Consider the following 22,624-nt stretch of genomic DNA (forward strand, 5'->3'; position numbering starts at 1 on the left):
CATGAAAAGTTATCTCCAGTGTAAAACCGTTAATACATACAGTGGACAAGATCTGAAGTGTACTGTTAACACAAGTATTTCCTATACCTCGCATTACTACTACATCAGTCGTTCGTTTGCCGGAAAATTTCGAAGATATAGATTCTTTAATTAACGAGCATTCAGCTCCGGAATCGAAACAAAATGGGTACGACTCACCCAGATGACTTAAACTACCAGCTGGAGACTCCACCATGCAGGAGTCGACTCGTCGTTCGTTCTTGGAGCCGGTTTTCTTGTGCTGCAGTAGCGGACAATCAGGTGCGATATGGCCCTCCGCCTTACACTTGAAGCAAACCACCTGGGGCGATGTTGCCGGTCGTCTTCCTTCCGGGCGTTGTGTATTTCCTCGCTGCTCTTTCTGCATCCTACTGCGGCACTCCGCTATTCTGTGTCCGTGTTTACCACAGTAGAGGCACTTCACGTGGTGGGCCGACGGCTTGTGTCTTTTGGCTTCAGGGCCCGTGGAGGTGTCGCTCGTCGCAAATACGGGCCTTTTCGCGAAAGCAGTAGCTCTCATTTCGTCTAAAAATTGGTCCTTGGTCTTGATATCCTTCATAGCTGCTATCTCTTCGATGCGCTGATCCCGTGAGCTCAGGTGATAAAGAACGACAGCGTTGATTACTTCAGCCATAGTGGCATTTTGCCACTTCGTCTCCAGGAGGGAACGGAGACGGATGGCGTACGCAGCCATGTTTTCGTCCTCTTGTGGTGGTTCCCTGAGTGTCTTCATTAGCGTCGAGGTTGCCGTATCTTTGCTACCAAAACGTGTAATGAAAAGTTCCCTAAACGTTGGCCAGGTAAGCCCTTCGCCGGTCACTATCTGCGTGAGCCAATGCGCTGCACGACCCTCTAGAGCACTATTTAAAACAGAAACTAATGCACTGTCTTGCAGAGGATTACCCTTCATAAGCAGGTCCACAGTCGAGCACCATGCGGCTGGATCGGCGCCCGCGATCGCGGGGTTAAAACGTGGTAGCACGATGTTTTTAGGTTCCGCACTTGACTTCGGCGCCAGCGTCTGAATTAACTCGCGCATGATGGCCATATGTTCTTGTATTGTCATAGTCGGCACTGATCCCACTTCTGATGTCGGGGTGGGATTGGAATTTTGGGCGCGTGACAATTCTTCACGTGAGTTATCCATTGTTTAACACAACTAAGATTATATTTTCACTTATACACAAGTCTGTTACAAAGATTAACAAATAATAAGTCTAGAGAATAATAAACTTAACAAATAATGAAGTTAGCGAAAAATATATTGAACGAATAATAAACTAAACAAATAATAAAGTTAGTGGATAATAAGTTGAACGGTTAGTAAGTCTAACAGATAATAAAGCTAATGAGTAATACGTTTAACGGATAGTAAGTTCAATGAATAATATGGTTTACAAACAATAAGTTAATAATCGTTATAAACAATAATTTGAGTTCAAACGAATCCACGATCAACGGGATGACTCCTTACTAAGCGCAGACTGATCTTAAGCGCAGAAACACGACGTGTCACTCTCTAAAGCAGCCACAAGACGAATGCCAGTCTCGTGGAGATTTTTCTCCCCGTACGATTGCATTTTGTTTTCTATGCCCGTTTGGAAGCATCGAGAAGGTTCCAAACGCCGTTGCTAGGCACACTCGTTGGAAGCATCGAGAAAGTTCCAAACGCCGTTGCTAGGCAGTTTCTGCCTGGAGTTTTGATTACTAATACAATGTATGTCCCATTGCATCGGCACCTCCGAGGCAACGTCACACGTGGCTAGGCCCGCTCTCGAGGTCGCATGCCGCCACAACCACATTTCTCGGAGAACACATACAACCACTCCAGACCTCCGTTAGATAAAACATCCATCCCGTGACCGTGGCTACGTTCGGCGACCAATTGTCGCCTCGAACCCAATCTTGATATCACAAATCTCTAACAATTACAGCTATGATAAAATCCAGGCTAGACTACTAGAAGATGTTCCCAAAATTTCCAAGGAACGGCTTCGGCTTTCCTTTCATCTCCGACATATATATATATATATATATATATAAGGATCTAATATATTTTCATAATACATAATGAAACGTACAAATATTTCGTACAAATTTTATATTACATACTTTGTTGGAATAAATTATTTTCAAACCTTAGTCACACTTCATTGAAAGACCGAAGCTCTCTTTAAGAGTTCTTTGACTATTTCATTATTTGTTGAGGTGCATAAATATGGAGGAGTTAATTCGCGATAAGCCAAACAAATTCGCTTAGAAGTTATATCTTCTCTTAAAACACAATGTTCCCATTTATACCTACAAAAAATATAGAAGAGAATCTAGTAATTATGTAAATAATGCAATAAAATTCACATTCATTATATTCTATTTTATCTATGTTATAAAATACTTTCTCAAGTTGTACCTGACAATTAAAATAATTGTATAACTAAATTTGCCAAACAATTACAGAAATATAATACGATATAGATGTTTAAGTACTAATTCGCCATGTCTGTAAGAAAAATTTCTTGCCTTGCACTATCATAAAGAATCATAAGCGATCCCTCTGGCATTGGGAGCCTTACAACGATATCTTTATTACTTTCATTTTTATCATTTGTATCAAATTCGAAGCCTTCGAGTATAGTGGAATACTCTGCAACGCTTTCTAAATTATATTTTGTATCTGGACCATGGTAAGGACTCATTGTTAAAACTGAGTTACCCATGACATTCACAGTAACTATTCTTTCACCCCAAATCCAGCAGTCATCGATATGTGGATCTATTGAAGCTCCTCGTAGCGAATCATACTCTAAAGTACATTGTTCTACCGTTTGGAAATTATTAAGCATGGGTACTTGGCAAAATTTTTGTTGCACAAATTGAGTAGACTTTGGAAAACCATCAAAAAAACCCAACTGAAGCTTTCTTTTCTTGAAGTTGCATTTTGGACCAAAATTCTGGAGTTTTTAAATTATGTCTTAAATCTTCCTATCTTATCTATTAATAAACTTTATCGATATCTCAAAATTTTATAATAATAAATGTAGTTATATATTATACTGTTTGAAATACCTGTTTCCTTCTTCCACTCTGAGAAACTTCCCAAGGTATTTTTTCAAGCGCGTTCTTCAATGAATTAATTTCCCAAGGATTTAGAAAATCTAGCTTTGTATAAAAGTGAATATAAAACAATAGGTTAATATTAATTTCTTACGAATATTATCTCAAATATAAATAATAATAATAAAATTATTATTCTAACAATACTTTTTATCAAGTTCTCTTCACTAAAAAATCTTACTTCTTTTTTTATAATTGATGGTTGATAATCTCTTGTTATATTCTTAAATGTAAATTAGTTTGAAAGGGAAAATTAACGAATAATATTACCATGAATTAGAAATTAAATAATGGAAGGATGTATCGGATACAGGTAAGTAAATACCTTTATATATACACCAGGAAATTCTATGGCTGTTCCTCGATGATACGGATGATTTTTGTAAAGATCAGCATCCCAACCAGGCCACGATTTGTCACAGTTTGGACAATATACATAACTGGAACATTTCTAAAATATTATAATCCATAATAGTTAATAAGACATAGAAACAAATTTTAAATGTTATGTGTATAAATTTAATAAAAAAGTAAATTATCTAGTTCAATAACAATGTTACCTTTCATATTTTGTACATAAAACAGTAACTTTGCCTACATTAATACATACTGCCTACATTAAAAATTACATACTTGCGTTAGAAAATCATTTGTTTCATTGACGGATAAATTAAATAATAAATAAATAATTTAAATCTTTCATAAAAAATATTAAAAATAGCAATGCTACCAAATAAATTAATTGTCCAAGTATATAACATAATAGAAAACTTATTTGTAAAAAAGACAAACTTTTGGGACATAACCTCAAAATGAGTCTTAAGATTGGGTTTCACAATCTTATGTTCAGTTTCGCAGAGAAGACAAGATCTTATTCCCTTGCAACCACAAGAACGCACTGTTTCCATCCTTTAATAAGTAACAAAGAACTTAAAAGTCGCTAAATACTTATTTCGAACTATATTCATATGTACATATGTATACATATTTTAGACACATAGTACGCGAAAGTCAGGGAACTAAAGGACAATGTCGATGCGATAGCATAAGAAGGGTAATACGTTGGTTGGGTCTTCTATACGTGTTAACTTTATTCGAAATTACTAGAATAGTTTACTATCGACTATAAATCTCCTCGTTTATAATAATGCCTTTATAATAAACTTTTCAACTGATAATCTTTTTACAATCTTCTTTTGACAGAACATTAGCACATTGCCAAGTGTATACCAACAGGTATACAAGGAACACACGACTTTCGTGCGATGTCATTTGTGTTTCAACCATCGTACAATGAACATCGAAGAATTGAACTTTTTCGAATTAAATTATCAATTTACAACATTTGCGTTATTAATTTGTAAGATTCAAGCTATTAATTTACAACATTTAAACTATTCTTTTCTAACAATTTACTATTAATTTATTAACTAATTCAATGGATTAATTTATTAACATTTAAACTATTAATTTGAAACATATAAACTATTGTAGTATCGTGGTCAGATTGTCTAAGAAATATCGGGTGAACTATAAACAATTTTGCGAGAGAGCCTAAGTGCCGACAGGCCAAAAGGGTCGGGAAACTTCAATGGGCCAAGCGGCCCATCAATGTGTCGTCGGTCCTTCAGTCTAGTGATTACGCGGAAAAAGGCGACGTGATCAGGATCGCGGACGGTTACGGAACACGTACGTGGTGGGGGTATGAGAAGAACAAAGGGATGCTTAAGGAAAAAAGGCAAGTTAATCGGCAGTCGTGAATTGACAGTCGAATTGTGAGGAGGTAGTTAGTTGCGAGTCGAGAGTTGAGCTGAGAGAGTTGAGTCGAGACAGAGTTGCCGAGTTGTCATGAGTTGTAAACTATTAGTTGTGAGTTATTAATTATCAATCTAATTGTCTTGGTTATATCGTATTACTACATTAAGTTCACGTTAAATAACCATCGTTTCCTGTTTAATCCACTGTAAGTAGATCCATCTATCAATAAATTTATCATATAGAATAGAAATCATTGGAAATCCTAATTTCTAATATTTCTGAATAAATAATCCTATACTATTAATTTACAATATTTAAAATATTAATTTATAACATTTAAACTATTAATTTGTAACATTTGGAACATTAATTTATAACATTTAAACTATTAACCCTTTGCGGACGGGGCCGCGTATCTTGTCAGGTTCAAAATAATGTTCGTCACCACTATTATTACTATCGAACATGTTCTTTCTGGAACTTTTAGGCATCGTGTATAAGGTATTGTAAAAAATATATAAAAAGCTTTGTGATTCATCTGGTAATGCCATTGAAAGATTGAAATTTGTTCTGACTCGACTATCATCCTGCATCGCAAGTTTACGTTAAACGGAAGATAAGTTTTTTGAAGATCTAAAATCTTCATAACATAATACTGTTTAGTTTATTATACCCATGCCCAAATACGCATAAGATTATCGCTCAGAAAAATAGAAGTACGCCAGCCATTTCTAAATAACTGTCCGGAACTGTGAACAGATTCAGGCAGCTATATGTCGACACGCGTCCGCAACGGTAAAAAGACTTGGGCAGCTATTTGCCGACACTCGTCCGCAAAAGGTAAATTTAATACATTTGGAACAATAATTTATAACTTTTAAACTACCCTTTGTACTCGACCGCCTTTTCGGTTGGTCGTAGCAGCAGCTCGAGACAATTTTGCGCGTATGTGACGAGTGTATTGTAGGTAATATAAAATGATTTTATATAAAAATTAATTTAAAAAGACATTATATTTTAATAATTCATATATATTTACATCTTTGAAAGTATAATTTTTTAATATTTTTTTGTATCTTTTTATTACGATAATTTATAAAACGTCTGCCATGATGCATCCTTGGCTTGTCGGGACAAGTATCGTAATAATAAGTTGTTTCGCGTCTTTCTCCTGCTTCGTTTCGGTAAGAACACACATAACAATACTTTTTTGTTCTTGTTAAAATTACATGGAGCTTTCCATTTAACCGAATTTCATCACAATTAGCAGTCGATGTCGAAGCTCGATCTCGTGCTTATATCTCCTCTTAACTGGTCTACTAAAGTTTTTGTAAATCGCAGGTGGTTAAATGGCTTCTCGTTCTTTTGTCTTTTTTTTATAGAACATGTGAATTAATTAAACACATTTCCAAATCCATTTTTTTAGACATTTTTACAACATTTAAGCCATTAATTTTCCTTTAAGCTGTTTATTTACAACATTCGAACATTTAATTTATAACGTTTGACCTATTGATTTGTAGCATTTAAAATAATAATTTACACCATTTAAAACATTAAATTACAACGTTTGAGTTGTTAATTCAGGGCCTTTGAATCATTAATTTATAACATTTACGCTATTTATTTGTAACATTTATACCATTTATTTACGACATTTAAAAGGTACATTTGTGATATCTGCAAACCGTTTCTGTTTGTTCGACCGTTGGCATTTTGCCACGTGTATACCAACAGGTATGCAAGGAACACATTTACCCTCGTGCGACGTCAGTTGTGTTTCAACCAGTGTACAATGCAGATCGAAGAATTAAACTTTTAAGAATTAACTTATTAATTTATAACATTGCGGCTATTAATTTGTATCATTCAAAGTATTAATTTACAGTGTCTACCTATTCTTTTCTTACAATTTACCATTAATTTATAACCATTTAAACTATTAATTTATAACGTTTGACCTATTGATTTGAAGCATTTAAAATAATAATTTACACCATTTAATACATTGAATTACAACGTTTGAGTTGTTAATTCAGGGCCTTTGAATCATTAATTTATAACATTTGCGCTACTTATTTGTAACATTTATACCATTTATTTACGACATTTAAAAGGTACATTTGTGATATCTGCAAACCGTTTCTGTTTGATGGACCGTTGGCATTTTGCCACGTGTATACCAACAGGTATGCAAGGAACACATTTACCCTCGTGCGACGTCAGTTGTGTTTCAACCAGTGTACAATGCAGATCGAAGAATTAAACTTTTACGAATTAACTTATTAATTTATAACATTGCGGCTATTAATTTGTATCATTCAAAGTATTAATTTACAGTGTCTACCTATTCTTTTCTTACAATTTACCATTAATTTATAACCATTTAAACTATTAATTTATAACGTTTGACCTATTGATTTGAAGCATTTAAAATAATAATTTACACCATTTAATACATTGAATTACAACGTTTGAGTTGTTAATTCAGGGCCTTTGAATCATTAATTTATAACATTTACGCTACTTATTTGTAACATTTATACCATTTATTTACGACATTTAAAAGGTACATTTGTGATATCTGCAAACCGTTTCTGTTTGATGGACCGTTGGCATTTTGCCACGTGTATACCAACAGGTATGCAAGGAACACATTTACCCTCGTGCGACGTCAGTTGTGTTTCAACCAGTGTACAATGCAGATCGAAGAATTAAACTTTTACGAATTAACTTATTAATTTATAACATTGCGGCTATTAATTTGTATCATTCAAAGTATTAATTTACAGTGTCTACCTATTCTTTTCTTACAATTTACCATTAATTTATAACCATTTAAACTATTAATTTATAACGTTTGACCTATTGATTTGAAGCATTTAAAATAATAATTTACACCATTTAATACATTGAATTACAACGTTTGAGTTGTTAATTCAGGGCCTTTGAATCATTAATTTATAACATTTACGCTACTTATTTGTAACATTTATACCATTTATTTACGACATTTAAAAGGTACATTTGTGATATCTGCAAACCGTTTCTGTTTGATGGACCGTTGGCATTTTGCCACGTGTATACCAACAGGTATGCAAGGAACACATTTACCCTCGTGCGACGTCAGTTGTGTTTCAACCAGTGTACAATGCAGATCGAAGAATTAAACTTTTACGAATTAACTTATTAATTTATAACATTGCGGCTATTAATTTGTATCATTCAAAGTATTAATTTACAGTGTCTACCTATTCTTTTCTTACAATTTACCATTAATTTATAACCATTTAAACTATTAATTTATAACGTTTGACCTATTGATTTGAAGCATTTAAAATAATAATTTACACCATTTAATACATTGAATTACAACGTTTGAGTTGTTAATTCAGGGCCTTTGAATCATTAATTTATAACATTTGCGCTACTTATTTGTAACATTTATACCATTTATTTACGACATTTAAAAGGTACATTTGTGATATCTGCAAACCGTTTCTGTTTGATGGACCGATGGCATTTTGCCACGTGTATACCAACAGGTATGCAAGGAACACATTTACCCTCGTGCGACGTCAGTTGTGTTTCAACCAGTGTACAATGCAGATCGAAGAATTAAACTTTTACGAATTAACTTATTAATTTATAACATTGCGGCTATTAATTTGTATCATTCAAAGTATTAATTTACAGTGTCTACCTATTCTTTTCTTACAATTTGCCATTAATTTATAACCATTTAAACTATTAATTTATAACGTTTGACCTATTGATTTGAAGCATTTAAAATAATAATTTACACCATTTAATACATTGAATTACAACGTTTGAGTTGTTAATTCAGGGCCTTTGAATCATTAATTTATAACATTTACGCTACTTATTTGTAACATTTATACCATTTATTTACGACATTTAAAAGGTACATTTGTGATATCTGCAAACCGTTTCTGTTTGATGGACCGTTGGCATTTTGCCACGTGTATACCAACAGGTATGCAAGGAACACATTTACCCTCGTGCGACGTCAGTTGTGTTTCAACCAGTGTACAATGCAGATCGAAGAATTAAACTTTTACGAATTAACTTATTAATTTATAACATTGCGGCTATTAATTTGTATCATTCAAAGTATTAATTTACAGTGTCTACCTATTCTTTTCTTACAATTTACCATTAATTTATAACCATTTAAACTATTAATTTATAACGTTTGACCTATTGATTTGAAGCATTTAAAATAATAATTTACACCATTTAATACATTGAATTACAACGTTTGAGTTGTTAATTCAGGGCCTTTGAATCATTAATTTATAACATTTGCGCTACTTATTTGTAACATTTATACCATTTATTTACGACATTTAAAAGGTACATTTGTGATATCTGCAAACCGTTTCTGTTTGATGGACCGTTGGCATTTTGCCACGTGTATACCAACAGGTACGCAAGGAACACATTTACCCTCGTGCGACGTCAGTTGTGTTTCAACCAGTGTACAATGCAGATCGAAGAATTAAACTTTTACGAATTAACTTATTAATTTATAACATTGCGGCTATTAATTTGTATCATTCAAAGTATTAATTTACAGTGTCTACCTATTCTTTTCTTACAATTTACCATTAATTTATAACCATTTAAACTATTAATTTATAACGTTTGACCTATTGATTTGAAGCATTTAAAATAATAATTTACACCATTTAATACATTGAATTACAACGTTTGAGTTGTTAATTCAGGGCCTTTGAATCATTAATTTATAACATTTACGCTACTTATTTGTAAAATTTATACCATTTATTTACGACATTTAAGAGGTACATTTGTGATATCTGCAAACCGTTTCTGTTTGATGGACCGTTGGCATTTTGCCACGTGTATACCAACAGGTACGCAAGGAACACATTTACCCTCGTGCGACGTCAGTTGTGTTTCAACCAGTGTACAATGCAGATCGAAGAATTAAACTTTTACGAATTAACTTATTAATTTATAACATTGCGGCTATTAATTTGTATCATTCAAAGTATTAATTTACAGTGTCTACCTATTCTTTTCTTACAATTTACCATTAATTTATAACCATTTAAACTATTAATTTATAACGTTTGACCTATTGATTTGAAGCATTTAAAATAATAATTTACACCATTTAATACATTGAATTACAACGTTTGAGTTGTTAATTCAGGGCCTTTGAATCATTAATTTATAACATTTACGCTACTTATTTGTAACATTTATACCATTTATTTACGACATTTAAAAGGTACATTTGTGATATCTGCAAACCGTTTCTGTTTGATGGACCGTTGGCATTTTGCCACGTGTATACCAACAGGTATGCACGGAACACATTTACCCTCGTGCGACGTCAGTTGTGTTTCAACCAGTGTACAATGCAGATCGAAGAATTAAACTTTTACGAATTAACTTATTAATTTATAACATTGCGGCTATTAATTTGTATCATTCAAAGTATTAATTTACAGTGTCTACCTATTCTTTTCTTACAATTTACCATTAATTTATAACCATTTAAACTATTAATTTATAACGTTTGACCTATTGATTTGAAGCATTTAAAATAATAATTTGCACCATTTAATACATTGAATTACAACGTTTGAGTTGTTAATTCAGGGCCTTTGAATCATTAATTTATAACATTTACGCTACTTATTTGTAACATTTATACCATTTATTTACGACATTTAAAAGGTACATTTGTGATATCTGCAAACCGTTTCTGTTTGATGGACCGTTGGCATTTTGCCACGTGTATACCAACAGGTATGCAAGGAACACATTTACCCTCGTGCGACGTCAGTTGTGTTTCAACCAGTGTACAATGCAGATCGAAGAATTAAACTTTTACGAATTAACTTATTAATTTATAACATTGCGGCTATTAATTTGTATCATTCAAAGTATTAATTTACAGTGTCTACCTATTCTTTTCTTACAATTTACCATTAATTTATAACCATTTAAACTATTAATTTATAACGTTTGACCTATTGATTTGAAGCATTTAAAATAATAATTTACACCATTTAATACATTGAATTACAACGTTTGAGTTGTTAATTCAGGGCCTTTGAATCATTAATTTATAACATTTACGCTACTTATTTGTAACATTTATACCATTTATTTACGACATTTAAAAGGTACATTTGTGATATCTGCAAACCGTTTCTGTTTGATGGACCGTTGGCATTTTGCCACGTGTATACCAACAGGTATGCAAGGAACACATTTACCCTCGTGCGACGTCAGTTGTGTTTCAACCAGTGTACAATGCAGATCGAAGAATTAAACTTTTACGAATTAACTTATTAATTTATAACATTGCGGCTATTAATTTGTATCATTCAAAGTATTAATTTACAGTGTCTACCTATTCTTTTCTTACAATTTACCATTAATTTATAACCATTTAAACTATTAATTTATAACGTTTGACCTATTGATTTGAAGCATTTAAAATAATAATTTACACCATTTAATACATTGAATTACAACGTTTGAGTTGTTAATTCAGGGCCTTTGAATCATTAATTTATAACATTTACGCTACTTATTTGTAAAATTTATACCATTTATTTACGACATTTAAAAGGTACATTTGTGATATCTGCAAACCGTTTCTGTTTGATGGACCGTTGGCATTTTGCCACGTGTATACCAACAGGTATGCAAGGAACACATTTACCCTCGTGCGACGTCAGTTGTGTTTCAACCAGTGTACAATGCAGATCGAAGAATTAAACTTTTACGAATTAACTTATTAATTTATAACATTGCGGCTATTAATTTGTATCATTCAAAGTATTAATTTACTGTGTCTACCTATTCTTTTCTTACAATTTACCATTAATTTATAACCATTTAAACTATTAATTTATAACGTTTGACCTATTGATTTGAAGCATTTAAAATAATAATTTACACCATTTAATACATTGAATTACAACGTTTGAGTTGTTAATTCAGGGCCTTTGAATCATTAATTTATAACATTTACGCTACTTATTTGTAACATTTATACCATTTATTTACGACATTTAAAAGGTACATTTGTGATATCTGCAAACCGTTTCTGTTTGATGGACCGTTGGCATTTTGCCACGTGTATACCAACAGGTATGCAAGGAACACATTTACCCTCGTGCGACGTCAGTTGTGTTTCAACCAGTGTACAATGCAGATCGAAGAATTAAACTTTTACGAATTAACTTATTAATTTATAACATTGCGGCTATTAATTTGTATCATTCAAAGTATTAATTTACAGTGTCTACCTATTCTTTTCTTACAATTTACCATTAATTTATAACCATTTAAACTATTAATTTATAACGTTTGACCTATTGATTTGAAGCATTTAAAATAATAATTTACACCATTTAATACATTGAATTACAACGTTTGAGTTGTTAATTCAGGGCCTTTGAATCATTAATTTATAACATTTACGCTACTTATTTGTAACATTTATACCATTTATTTACGACATTTAAAAGGTACATTTGTGATATCTGCAAACCGTTTCTGTTTGATCGACCGATGGCATTTTGCCACGTGTATACCAACAGGTATGCAAGGAACACATTTACCCTCGTGCGACGTCAGTTGTGTTTCAACCAGTGTACAATGCAGATCGAAGAATTAAACTTTTACGAATTAACTTATTAATTTATAACATTGCGGCTATTAATTTGTATCATTCAAAGTATTAATTTACAGTGTCTACCTATTCTTTTCTTACAATTTGCCATTAATTTATAACCATTTAAACTATTAATTTATAACGTTTGACCTATTGATTTGAAGCATTTAAAATAATAATTTACACCATTTAATACATTGAATTACAACGTTTGAGTTGTTAATTCAGGGCCTTTGAATCATTAATTTATAACATTTACGCTACTTATTTGTAACATTTATACCATTTATTTACGACATTTAAAAGGTACATTTGTGATATCTGCAAACCGTTTCTGTTTGATCGACCGTTGGCATTTTGCCACGTGTATACCAACAGGTATGCAAGGAACACATTTACCCTCGTGCGACGTCAGTTGTGTTTCAACCAGTGTACAATGCAGTCGAAGAATTAAACTTTTACGAATTAACTTATTAATTTATAACATTGCGGCTATTAATTTGTATCATTCAAAGTATTAATTTACAGTGTCTACCTATTCTTTTCTTACAATTTACCATTAATTTATAACCATTTAAACTATTAATTTATAACGTTTGACCTATTGATTTGAAGCATTTAAAATAATAATTTACACCATTTAATACATTGAATTACAACGTTTGAGTTGTTAATTCAGGGCCTTTGAATCATTAATTTATAACATTTGCGCTACTTATTTGTAACATTTATACCATTTATTTACGACATTTAAAAGGTACATTTGTGATATCTGCAAACCGTTTCTGTTTGATCGACCGTTGGCATTTTGCCACGTGTATACCAACAGGTATGCAAGGAACACATTTACCCTCGTGCGACGTCAGTTGTGTTTCAACCAGTGTACAATGCAGATCGAAGAATTAAACTTTTACGAATTAACTTATTAATTTATAACATTGCGGCTATTAATTTGTATCATTCAAAGTATTAATTTACAGTGTCTACCTATTCTTTTCTTACAATTTACCATTAATTTATAACCATTTAAACTATTAATTTATAACGTTTGACCTATTGATTTGAAGCATTTAAAATAATAATTTACACCATTTAATACATTGAATTACAACGTTTGAGTTGTTAATTCAGGGCCTTTGAATCATTAATTTATAACATTTACGCTACTTATTTGTAACATTTATACCATTTATTTACGACATTTAAAAGGTACATTTGTGATATCTGCAAACCGTTTCTGTTTGATCGACCGATGGCATTTTGCCACGTGTATACCAACAGGTATGCAAGGAACACATTTACCCTCGTGCGACGTCAGTTGTGTTTCAACCAGTGTACAATGCAGATCGAAGAATTAAACTTTTACGAATTAACTTATTAATTTATAACATTGCGGCTATTAATTTGTATCATTCAAAGTATTAATTTACAGTGTCTACCTATTCTTTTCTTACAATTTGCCATTAATTTATAACCATTTAAACTATTAATTTATAACGTTTGACCTATTGATTTGAAGCATTTAAAATAATAATTTGCACCATTTAATACATTGAATTACAACGTTTGAGTTGTTAATTCAGGGCCTTTGAATCATTAATTTATAACATTTACGCTACTTATTTGTAACATTTATACCATTTATTTACGACATTTAAAAGGTACATTTGTGATATCTGCAAACCGTTTCTGTTTGATGGACCGTTGGCATTTTGCCACGTGTATACCAACAGGTATGCAAGGAACACATTTACCCTCGTGCGACGTCAGTTGTGTTTCAACCAGTGTACAATGCAGATCGAAGAATTAAACTTTTACGAATTAACTTATTAATTTATAACATTGCGGCTATTAATTTGTATCATTCAAAGTATTAATTTACAGTGTCTACCTATTCTTTTCTTACAATTTACCATTAATTTATAACCATTTAAACTATTAATTTATAACGTTTGACCTATTGATTTGAAGCATTTAAAATAATAATTTACACCATTTAATACATTGAATTACAACGTTTGAGTTGTTAATTCAGGGCCTTTGAATCATTAATTTATAACATTTACGCTACTTATTTGTAACATTTATACCATTTATTTACGACATTTAAAAGGTACATTTGTGATATCTGCAAACCGTTTCTGTTTGATGGACCGTTGGCATTTTGCCACGTGTATACCAACAGGTATGCAAGGAACACATTTACCCTCGTGCGACGTCAGTTGTGTTTCAACCAGTGTACAATGCAGATCGAAGAATTAAACTTTTACGAATTAACTTATTAATTTATAACATTGCGGCTATTAATTTGTATCATTCAAAGTATTAATTTACAGTGTCTACCTATTCTTTTCTTACAATTTACCATTAATTTATAACCATTTAAACTATTAATTTATAACGTTTGACCTATTGATTTGAAGCATTTAAAATAATAATTTACACCATTTAATACATTGAATTACAACGTTTGAGTTGTTAATTCAGGGCCTTTGAATCATTAATTTATAACATTTACGCTACTTATTTGTAACATTTATACCATTTATTTACGACATTTAAAAGGTACATTTGTGATATCTGCAAACCGTTTCTGTTTGATGGACCGTTGGCATTTTGCCACGTGTATACCAACAGGTATGCAAGGAACACATTTACCCTCGTGCGACGTCAGTTGTGTTTCAACCAGTGTACAATGCAGATCGAAGAATTAAACTTTTACGAATTAACTTATTAATTTATAACATTGCGGCTATTAATTTGTATCATTCAAAGTATTAATTTACAGTGTCTACCTATTCTTTTCTTACAATTTACCATTAATTTATAACCATTTAAACTATTAATTTATAACGTTTGACCTATTGATTTGAAGCATTTAAAATAATAATTTACACCATTTAATACATTGAATTACAACGTTTGAGTTGTTAATTCAGGGCCTTTGAATCATTAATTTATAACATTTACGCTACTTATTTGTAACATTTATACCATTTATTTACGACATTTAAAAGGTACATTTGTGATATCTGCAAACCGTTTCTGTTTGATGGACCGTTGGCATTTTGCCACGTGTATACCAACAGGTATGCAAGGAACACATTTACCCTCGTGCGACGTCAGTTGTGTTTCAACCAGTGTACAATGCAGATCGAAGAATTAAACTTTTACGAATTAACTTATTAATTTATAACATTGCGGCTATTAATTTGTATCATTCAAAGTATTAATTTACAGTGTCTACCTATTCTTTTCTTACAATTTACCATTAATTTATAACCATTTAAACTATTAATTTATAACGTTTGACCTGTTGATTTGAAGCATTTAAAATAATAATTTACACCATTTAATACATTGAATTACAACGTTTGAGTTGTTAATTCAGGGCCTTTGAATCATTAATTTATAACATTTACGCTACTTATTTGTAACATTTATACCATTTATTTACGACATTTAAAAGGTACATTTGTGATATCTGCAAACCGTTTCTGTTTGATGGACCGTTGGCATTTTGCCACGTGTATACCAACAGGTATGCAAGGAACACATTTACCCTCGTGCGACGTCAGTTGTGTTTCAACCAGTGTACAATGCAGATCGAAGAATTAAACTTTTACGAATTAACTTATTAATTTATAACATTGCGGCTATTAATTTGTATCATTCAAAGTATTAATTTACAGTGTCTACCTATTCTTTTCTTACAATTTACCAATAATTTATAACCATTTAAACTATTAATTTATAACGTTTGACCTATTGATTTGAAGCATTTAAAATAATAATTTACACCATTTAATACATTGAATTACAACGTTTGAATTGTTAATTCAGGGCCTTTGAATCATTAATTTATAACATTTACGCTACTTATTTGTAACATTTATACCATTTATTTACGACATTTAAAAGGTACATTTGTGATATCTGCAAACCGTTTCTGTTTGATGGACCGTTGGCATTTTGCCACGTGTATACCAACAGGTACGCAAGGAACACATTTACCCTCGTGCGACGTCAGTTGTGTTTCAACCAGTGTACAATGCAGATCGAAGAATTAAACTTTTACGAATTAACTTATTAATTTATAACATTGCGGCTATTAATTTGTATCATTCAAAGTATTAATTTACAGTGTCTACCTATTCTTTTCTTACAATTTACCATTAATTTATAACCATTTAAACTATTAATTTATAACGTTTGACCTATTGATTTGAAGCATTTAAAATAATAATTTACACCATTTAATACATTGAATTACAACGTTTGAGTTGTTAATTCAGGGCCTTTGAATCATTAATTTATAACATTTACGCTACTTATTTGTAAAATTTATACCATTTATTTACGACATTTAAAAGGTACATTTGTGATATCTGCAAACCGTTTCTGTTTGATGGACCGTTGGCATTTTGCCACGTGTATACCAACAGGTATGCAAGGAACACATTTACCCTCGTGCGACGTCAGTTGTGTTTCAACCAGTGTACAATGCAGATCGAAGAATTAAACTTTTACGAATTAACTTATTAATTTATAACATTGCGGCTATTAATTTGTATCATTCAAAGTATTAATTTACAGTGTCTACCTATTCTTTTCTTACAATTTACCATTAATTTATAACCATTTAAACTATTAATTTATAACGTTTGACCTATTGATTTGAAGCATTTAAAATAATAATTTACACCATTTAATACATTGAATTACAACGTTTGAGTTGTTAATTCAGGGCCTTTGAATCATTAATTTATAACATTTACGCTACTTATTTGTAACATTTATACCATTTATTTACGACATTTAAAAGGTACATTTGTGATATCTGCAAACCGTTTCTGTTTGATGGACCGTTGGCATTTTGCCACGTGTATACCAACAGGTATGCAAGGAACACATTTACCCTCGTGCGACGTCAGTTGTGTTTCAACCAGTGTACAATGCAGATCGAAGAATTAAACTTTTACGAATTAACTTATTAATTTATAACATTGCGGCTATTAATTTGTATCATTCAAAGTATTAATTTACAGTGTCTACCTATTCTTTTCTTACAATTTACCATTAATTTATAACCATTTAAACTATTAATTTATAACGTTTGACCTATTGATTTGAAGCATTTAAAATAATAATTTACACCATTTAATACATTGAATTACAACGTTTGAGTTGTTAATTCAGGGCCTTTGAATCATTAATTTATAACATTTACGCTACTTATTTGTAACATTTATACCATTTATTTACGACATTTAAAAGGTACATTTGTGATATCTGCAAACCGTTTCTGTTTGATCGACCGATGGCATTTTGCCACGTGTATACCAACAGGTATGCAAGGAACACATTTACCCTCGTGCGACGTCAGTTGTGTTTCAACCAGTGTACAATGCAGATCGAAGAATTAAACTTTTACGAATTAACTTATTAATTTATAACATTGCGGCTATTAATTTGTATCATTCAAAGTATTAATTTACAGTGTCTACCTATTCTTTTCTTACAATTTGCCATTAATTTATAACCATTTAAACTATTAATTTATAACGTTTGACCTATTGATTTGAAGCATTTAAAATAATAATTTACACCATTTAATACATTGAATTACAACGTTTGAGTTGTTAATTCAGGGCCTTTGAATCATTAATTTATAACATTTACGCTACTTATTTGTAACATTTATACCATTTATTTACGACATTTAAAAGGTACATTTGTGATATCTGCAAACCGTTTCTGTTTGATCGACCGTTGGCATTTTGCCACGTGTATACCAACAGGTATGCAAGGAACACATTTACCCTCGTGCGACGTCAGTTGTGTTTCAACCAGTGTACAATGCAGTCGAAGAATTAAACTTTTACGAATTAACTTATTAATTTATAACATTGCGGCTATTAATTTGTATCATTCAAAGTATTAATTTACAGTGTCTACCTATTCTTTTCTTACAATTTACCATTAATTTATAACCATTTAAACTATTAATTTATAACGTTTGACCTATTGATTTGAAGCATTTAAAATAATAATTTACACCATTTAATACATTGAATTACAACGTTTGAGTTGTTAATTCAGGGCCTTTGAATCATTAATTTATAACATTTGCGCTACTTATTTGTAACATTTATACCATTTATTTACGACATTTAAAAGGTACATTTGTGATATCTGCAAACCGTTTCTGTTTGATCGACCGTTGGCATTTTGCCACGTGTATACCAACAGGTATGCAAGGAACACATTTACCCTCGTGCGACGTCAGTTGTGTTTCAACCAGTGTACAATGCAGATCGAAGAATTAAACTTTTACGAATTAACTTATTAATTTATAACATTGCGGCTATTAATTTGTATCATTCAAAGTATTAATTTACAGTGTCTACCTATTCTTTTCTTACAATTTACCATTAATTTATAACCATTTAAACTATTAATTTATAACGTTTGACCTATTGATTTGAAGCATTTAAAATAATAATTTACACCATTTAATACATTGAATTACAACGTTTGAGTTGTTAATTCAGGGCCTTTGAATCATTAATTTATAACATTTACGCTACTTATTTGTAACATTTATACCATTTATTTACGACATTTAAAAGGTACATTTGTGATATCTGCAAACCGTTTCTGTTTGATCGACCGATGGCATTTTGCCACGTGTATACCAACAGGTATGCAAGGAACACATTTACCCTCGTGCGACGTCAGTTGTGTTTCAACCAGTGTACAATGCAGATCGAAGAATTAAACTTTTACGAATTAACTTATTAATTTATAACATTGCGGCTATTAATTTGTATCATTCAAAGTATTAATTTACAGTGTCTACCTATTCTTTTCTTACAATTTGCCATTAATTTATAACCATTTAAACTATTAATTTATAACGTTTGACCTATTGATTTGAAGCATTTAAAATAATAATTTACACCATTTAATACATTGAATTACAACGTTTGAGTTGTTAATTCAGGGCCTTTGAATCATTAATTTATAACATTTACGCTACTTATTTGTAACATTTATACCATTTATTTACGACATTTAAAAGGTACATTTGTGATATCTGCAAACCGTTTCTGTTTGATCGACCGATGGCATTTTGCCACGTGTATACCAACAGGTATGCAAGGAACACATTTACCCTCGTGCGACGTCAGTTGTGTTTCAACCAGTGTACAATGCAGATCGAAGAATTAAACTTTTACGAATTAACTTATTAATTTATAACATTGCGGCTATTAATTTGTATCATTCAAAGTATTAATTTACAGTGTCTACCTATTCTTTTCTTACAATTTGCCATTAATTTATAACCATTTAAACTATTAATTTATAACGTTTGACCTATTGATTTGAAGCATTTAAAATAATAATTTACACCATTTAATACATTGAATTACAACGTTTGAGTTGTTAATTCAGGGCCTTTGAATCATTAATTTATAACATTTACGCTACTTATTTGTAACATTTATACCATTTATTTACGACATTTAAAAGGTACATTTGTGATATCTGCAAACCGTTTCTGTTTGATGGACCGTTGGCATTTTGCCACGTGTATACCAACAGGTATGCAAGGAACACATTTACCCTCGTGCGACGTCAGTTGTGTTTCAACCAGGGTACAATGCAGATCGAAGAATTAAACTTTTACGAATTAACTTATTAATTTATAACATTGCGGCTATTAATTTGTATCATTCAAAGTATTAATTTACAGTGTCTACCTATTCTTTTCTTACAATTTACCATTAATTTATAACCATTTAAACTATTAATTTATAACGTTTGACCTATTGATTTGAAGCATTTAAAATAATAATTTACACCATTTAATACATTGAATTACAACGTTTGAGTTGTTAATTCAGGGTCTTTGAATCATTAATTTATAACATTTACGCTACTTATTTGTAACATTTATACCATTTATTTACGACATTTAAAAGGTACATTTGTGATATCTGCAAACCGTTTCTGTTTGATCGACCGTTGGCATTTTGCCACGTGTATACCAACAGGTATGCAAGGAACACATTTACCCTCGTGCGACGTCAGTTGTGTTTCAACCAGTGTACAATGCAGATCGAAGAATTAAACTTTTACGAATTAACTTATTAATTTATAACATTGCGGCTATTAATTTGTATCATTCAAAGTATTAATTTACAGTGTCTACCTATTCTTTTCTTACAATTTACCATTAATTTATAACCATTTAAACTATTAATTTATAACGTTTGACCTATTGATTTGAAGCATTTAAAATAATAATTTACACCATTTAATACATTGAATTACAACGTTTGAGTTGTTAATTCAGGGCCTTTGAATCATTAATTTATAACATTTACGCTACTTATTTGTAACATTTATACCATTTATTTACGACATTTAAAAGGTACATTTGTGATATCTGCAAACCGTTTCTGTTTGATGGACCGTTGGCATTTTGCCACGTGTATACCAACAGGTATGCAAGGAACACATTTACCCTCGTGCGACGTCAGTTGTGTTTCAACCAGTGTACAATGCAGATCGAAGAATTAAACTTTTACGTATTAACTTATTAATTTATAACATTGCGGCTATTAATTTGTATCATTCAAAGTATTAATTTACAGTGTCTACCTATTCTTTTCTTACAATTTACCAATAATTTATAACCATTTAAACTATTAATTTATAACGTTTGACCTATTGATTTGAAGCATTTAAAATAATAATTTACACCATTTAATACATTGAATTACAACGTTTGAATTGTTAATTCAGGGCCTTTGAATCATTAATTTATAACATTTACGCTACTTATTTGTAACATTTATACCATTTATTTACGACATTTAAAAGGTACATTTGTGATATCTGCAAACCGTTTCTGTTTGATGGACCGTTGGCATTTTGCCACGTGTATACCAACAGGTATGCAAGGAACACATTTACCCTCGTGCGACGTCAGTTGTGTTTCAACCAGTGTACAATGCAGATCGAAGAATTAAACTTTTACGAATTAACTTATTAATTTATAACATTGCGGCTATTAATTTGTATCATGCAAAGTATTAATTTACAGTGTCTACCTATTCTTTTCTTACAATTTACCATTAATTTATAACCATTTAAACTATTAATTTATAACGTTTGACCTGTTGATTTGAAGCATTTAAAATAATAATTTACACCATTTAATACATTGAATTACAACGTTTGAGTTGTTAATTCAGGGCCTTTGAATCATTAATTTATAACATTTACGCTACTTATTTGTAACATTTATACCATTTATTTACGACATTTAAAAGGTACATTTGTGATATCTGCAAACCGTTTCTGTTTGATGGACCGTTGGCATTTTGCCACGTGTATACCAACAGGTATGCAAGGAACACATTTACCCTCGTGCGACGTCAGTTGTGTTTCAACCAGTGTACAATGCAGATCGAAGAATTAAACTTTTACGAATTAACTTATTAATTTATAACATTGCGGCTATTAATTTGTATCATTCAAAGTATTAATTTACAGTGTCTACCTATTCTTTTCTTACAATTTACCATTAATTTATAACCATTTAAACTATTAATTTATAACGTTTGACCTATTGATTTGAAGCATTTAAAATAATAATTTACACCATTTAATACATTGAATTACAACGTTTGAATTGTTAATTCAGGGCCTTTGAATCATTAATTTATAACATTTACGCTACTTATTTGTAACATTTATACCATTTATTTACGACATTTAAAAGGTACATTTGTGATATCTGCAAACCGTTTCTGTTTGATGGACCGTTGGCATTTTGCCACGTGTATACCAACAGGTATGCAAGGAACACATTTACCCTCGTGCGACGTCAGTTGTGTTTCAACCAGTGTACAATGCAGATCGAAGAATTAAACTTTTACGAATTAACTTATTAATTTATAACATTGCGGCTATTAATTTGTATCATTCAAAGTATTAATTTACAGTGTCTAC

At 31.2% G+C, this 22,624-nt stretch overlaps 1 protein-coding gene across 1 annotated transcript; it reads right to left on the minus strand.

The window, feature by feature from the left end:
• Nucleotides 1-2,136: 2,136 nt before the first annotated feature.
• Nucleotides 2,137-4,400, minus strand: LOC138183261 (alpha-ketoglutarate-dependent dioxygenase alkB homolog 4-like). The gene is made up of 5 exons (XM_069119935.1): nucleotides 3,960-4,400; nucleotides 3,479-3,604; nucleotides 3,106-3,198; nucleotides 2,560-2,990; nucleotides 2,137-2,340 (listed from the first exon to the last, which is right to left on the minus strand). Exons 1-5 carry the CDS (start codon nucleotides 4,059-4,061, stop codon nucleotides 2,190-2,192), a joined length of 903 nt encoding a protein of 300 aa, XP_068976036.1. The 5' UTR covers nucleotides 4,062-4,400; the 3' UTR covers nucleotides 2,137-2,189.
• Nucleotides 4,401-22,624: the final 18,224 nt, after the last annotated feature.

Source organism: Bombus flavifrons, chromosome 1 (assembly GCF_040668555.2).
Source record: "Bombus flavifrons isolate JBK064 chromosome 1, iyBomFlav1_principal, whole genome shotgun sequence".
NCBI lineage: Eukaryota > Metazoa > Arthropoda > Insecta > Hymenoptera > Apidae > Bombus > Bombus flavifrons.